The sequence below is a fragment of the Nyctibius grandis genome, chromosome 4 (genome assembly GCF_013368605.1).
Source record: "Nyctibius grandis isolate bNycGra1 chromosome 4, bNycGra1.pri, whole genome shotgun sequence".
In the NCBI taxonomy this organism is placed as follows: domain Eukaryota; kingdom Metazoa; phylum Chordata; class Aves; order Nyctibiiformes; family Nyctibiidae; genus Nyctibius; species Nyctibius grandis.
The window spans coordinates 69,106,905-69,110,888 of record NC_090661.1 but is presented as its reverse complement, the minus strand read 5'-3'; the positions used below and the strand labels follow the sequence as shown (position 1 = coordinate 69,110,888).

The following is a 3,984-nucleotide window of genomic DNA, read 5'->3' as shown; positions in this document are numbered from 1 at the left end:
GAAAGAAAGAGGGAGGGAGAAAAAGAAGGAGAAAAAGAGAGATGCTGTCCATTCCGAATAGTTTAACCGAGGGTTGGCTAACACTGGAAACCTCTGGGTGAAGGATCTTTCCACGCACACACAAAAAAAGAAATAAAAACCTAGACTTGTTTTTTTTTGACTTTTTTTTTTTTTAAAACTGGCCCGTAGGTGGGACAATCTCCCACCTCTTCCAAACAAAGAAACCCAACAATTGCCTAAAACTAGAAAGAACACAGATGGGTCTGTCTGTTTTCTGCTCACTAGATGATCTGTCCGTTTAAGGCCTTCCTCCTCCGTTTTTTCCTCTTTATTATTCCTTTTCCAGAGCGTCTGAGCAGGAGATGAGTCTGAACGGGATCACACCAACACTGTCCCCCTCTTGTCGTGTTTTTTTTGTTCGTTTGTTTGTCCATGGAGTTATTTTTCTCTTTAATTTAACCAAGACCTGACTAAAACTGGAGCGTTCAGCCCAGCCTGTTCGTTCTCGTCACGATTTCTCTCGTTATCACAAAGGTTCTTCACAAAACCTGGAACTTCCATGACGATGTCTGGTCCTTATAATCCAAGCAGTCAGCATTGAAGTTTAACTTCCAGGAGGTGGTTTGGTCTTTATAATCCAAGCAATCGGTGGTGGAGTTAAAGCCCAAACTGGAGGCTCCATAGCCCTGGGTGGAAAGGGAGGCTGGAGACTGGTTGAGGTGGCTGGTGACCGCGTTGGCACCCATGGGACTCAGGGTGGCCCCCGGTCCGGGAAGCTGGTGGTGCATAGGGGTCAAGTAAGATCCACAGTCCATCCCTCCAAAATAGGAGGTTGAGCCAGCGTATCCTTGGCTGTAGCCCGATGCCTGGGTGTAGGTCATGGGATAGGACCTCTGCATGCAGGAGGAAGAGGTGGACAGGGGGTCTGAGAGCGGGGAGATGGACGCTGGGCTCCAGATGGATACGGGGGCACTGCTGCTGGAAATGGTGGGGACCGAGGTGCTGGAGGGGGGAGTGAACTGCCCGCTGGTCCCGCTCTCCGAACTCACTTCCCGAGCTGGTGAACTCTTCTTTTTAGCTGGGCGTACCTTGTTCTGGCCCCCGTTCTGCTGCTGCTGCTGCTGCTGGCGGCACTTGGCCCGGCGGTTTTTGAACCACACCTTGAGACAGAGAGATGGGGAGGGAGAGAGAGAAAAAGCCTGGTGTTAGGGATGCACAGGCAAACCCAAGGGGGGAAGAGACGGTGGCTGGGAGGCTTCGCCGGGGCTGGGGGCACTCGAAGTGCTCCCCAGTGAGCGGAGGGTCACAGGCTGCTGGAAAGAAAAGCTCCGGGGCTCCCCCTCCCTGAGACCATCAGCAGTAATAACGAGTGGAAATGGGCAAATCGAACTGCTTAATAAGGTCACTTTTGGGGGAAAGAGGTGGGGGGGGAAGCGCTCCCTATTTGCTGTTTGCCAGACGGGGACCTCCAGGAATCACTGTTTAAGGCCTGTTGAAGTCAAGCCCTTAACTGGAAACAAGAGAGGATCAGAAAAGGAGGGAACAATTAGGGAAACAGAGGCAGGGGTTGAGGGTGGGGGGTTAAAGATGTCTCATTTACCCTCTAAATAGACGCCCTGCTCTCACCCCCAGCCAAAGCCAGCCCCCCAACCCATTCCCCCTCTTCTAGCAGGGACCAGGGGGGCTGGCTCTGGGAAGGATGGGTGCTGGGGAGGCTTCGTGGGGAAAAGGCTGGGGCTTAGCGTGGGGGGATCCCAGTCCCCAGCGGCCACGCTCCGCTGGGACACGGCACCATGCAGCCTCGGGAAGCCTCGCAAAGAGGAAGAGCAAGAGGGATGGCTTTGGAGCTGTCCTGACCCAGCGAAAGGTGTCCTGGATCCGTGCCAGGGGCAGCACAGGCCCCCAGGACCCCCCTCCTGCCCTGCCAGCAGCACCTCCAAACTGCTGTCTGGATTGGGCCCCTGCAGGGTGTTTGCAGAGCAGACGCAGCCCGGTCCCAGGAGAGGGGTCCCCTCTGCCAAGGCCTCCTCTTAATCTCCCTTCAAAGGGAGAGGAAGCCCCCAGTCTGTACTGGTGTGAAAGGGGATCCCAGTCTGGCCCTGCTCCAGGGATGTGGGGATCCCTGGGGAAGGGGGGACCCTTTACGGCTTCTGCAGGGGCCCCAAACGCCTACCAGGACAGGCTGGGATTTGGCACCCAGGGCAAGGCAGGGTGCAGAGCCTTGGGATGCTGGGGAGCCCTCCCCAGCTCAGAGAGGCAGAAGGGTCTGGGGAGGGGTGAGGATCTGGGAACTGTACAAACCCCCCCCAGTGCACAGGGAGGAAGGAGAGGGCATACTCCATCCCTGGGGAGGCAGATTGCCGCTCCATCCACCCCTGCACCCTCATCCATCTCTGAGCCTCCTTCACCCCACAGGGGCTCGATTTCGCTCCAGGACTGACCCCATCCCCTAAAACAGCCCCCTCGCCTCCGTGCCAGCCGTGGGCCAGCCCAAACCCTGCACACCGGGATGGAGGTGGGGGCCAGGCAGGGGTCTCTGGGGTCACCCCACTTCCTACCTGCACTCTAGACTCGGGCAGGTTGATTTTCAGCGCCACCTCCTCCCGCATGAAGATGTCGGGGTAGCGGGTCTTGGCGAAAAGGGCCTCCAGCACGTCCAGCTGCGCCCGGGTGAAGGTCGTGCGCTCCCGCCGCTGCTTTCGGGGGGTGGCTGCGAAAGGAGCCAGAGGCCCTGGCTGTCAGTCAGCAGCCTCTCAGCCTCCTGTGCCCTTTCCAGTCCCCCCCCCAGGGAGGGCACCCCCATTCCCCCCCCACCCTCCTGGGCGACCCGCACCCCAGTTCTCCGCCATCACCGTGCAGCAATCGCACATCCGATGCCTCCTCCCCGTCTCCCCTGGATGGCTCTGGAGCATCTCCCCCCCACTTCCAGCAGGAGGGGAGATCCCCTCTGTGCAGACCCTTCCCCGGATAAAGAGTTGAGGATGACGAGAAAGGGGAGACCCCACAGCCCCCCCATACACACACCCCAGCCATCATAGTCCCTGGGCTTGTTGTGCCTCCAGAGGCCCGGTGGCTTCTCCTCCGTGGGGCAAAAAGGAGTGAGGGCAGGGAGAGGGGGGAAGAGGGGAGAAAAACGTGGCTTACCGGGATAACCGACGGACGGATGCAACAAATCCATGCCCGAGGTTGTGAGACTCAGGCCATTGACTGCGTAAGGTGGTTGCTTAAGATAAGACATCATGCTAAAGTTGTGGCGGGGAGGAGAGTTGGCCGAAATCCGGGCGAGGGGGAGCCTCCCGAGCGCCCTGCCTGCCCCGGGGGGTGCCGGGGGGTGCCGTCGGGCGGGGGGGGGGCCGCCAGGTGCCTGCGGGGGCGAGAAGGAGGAGGAGGGTGTCAGGCCAGCTCGCTGCCCCCCACCCAGCTTTTACCCCCGCTGCCTTCCCCCCGCCAGTCCTCCAGCTCGTAAAGCCGGACCCCAGCCGGGTTTGGGAGCTGGGAGAGACTGACTAGATAAACGCATCTCGCCCAAAAATGGGCGAGGAGGGGAGGGAAGGAGGGGGGACACACATCCCAGCCAGTAATTACTGCCCGAACAAAACCCCCCCATGCCTTCAACTGCCCGCATTGTACGGCAGCCCGGGGCATTTGCATAGGATTCCCGGCCGGGCACCGGCTAATTGTCTCAAGCAAAACTTGATTGGGGCCATTGGCAGACACAAAGAACCCCTCGGCTAAATAAATAATGCAGATAACAAAGCCCAAGGGTGAGAAACAAAGAAACAATTCAAGAAACCTATCTCTCCCCTAGTCTCTTGCAAGGACTTTAATTATCCCAGGTTTGGGCAACATTCAAACCTTCCCCCCCCTCCTCCTCTTTCCCTTCCCCCCGACGTTGCTGCATTTCAGAGCTCAAATGCCCGCTTGGGAAAAGACAAACTTTTTCTGCTCTACCGTCATCAGTCCACGTCTGCAGTAATTTCCACC

At 58.2% G+C, this 3,984-nt stretch overlaps 1 protein-coding gene across 2 annotated transcripts; it reads right to left on the bottom strand.

Moving 5' to 3' along the window:
* Window positions 1-539: 539 nt before the first annotated feature.
* On the bottom strand, window positions 540-3,241 carry OTX2 (orthodenticle homeobox 2). Of its 2 annotated transcripts, none has more exons than XM_068399265.1 (3): window positions 3,145-3,241; window positions 2,559-2,731; window positions 540-1,160 (listed from the first exon to the last, which is right to left on the bottom strand). In XM_068399265.1, exons 1-3 carry the CDS (start codon window positions 3,239-3,241, stop codon window positions 540-542), a joined length of 891 nt encoding a protein of 296 aa, XP_068255366.1. The 2 variants fall into 2 exon arrangements, with proteins under 2 accessions (XP_068255366.1, XP_068255367.1); XM_068399266.1 differs by having other exon boundaries at window positions 2,559-2,710.
* Between the last annotated feature and the right edge of the window lie 743 nt (window positions 3,242-3,984).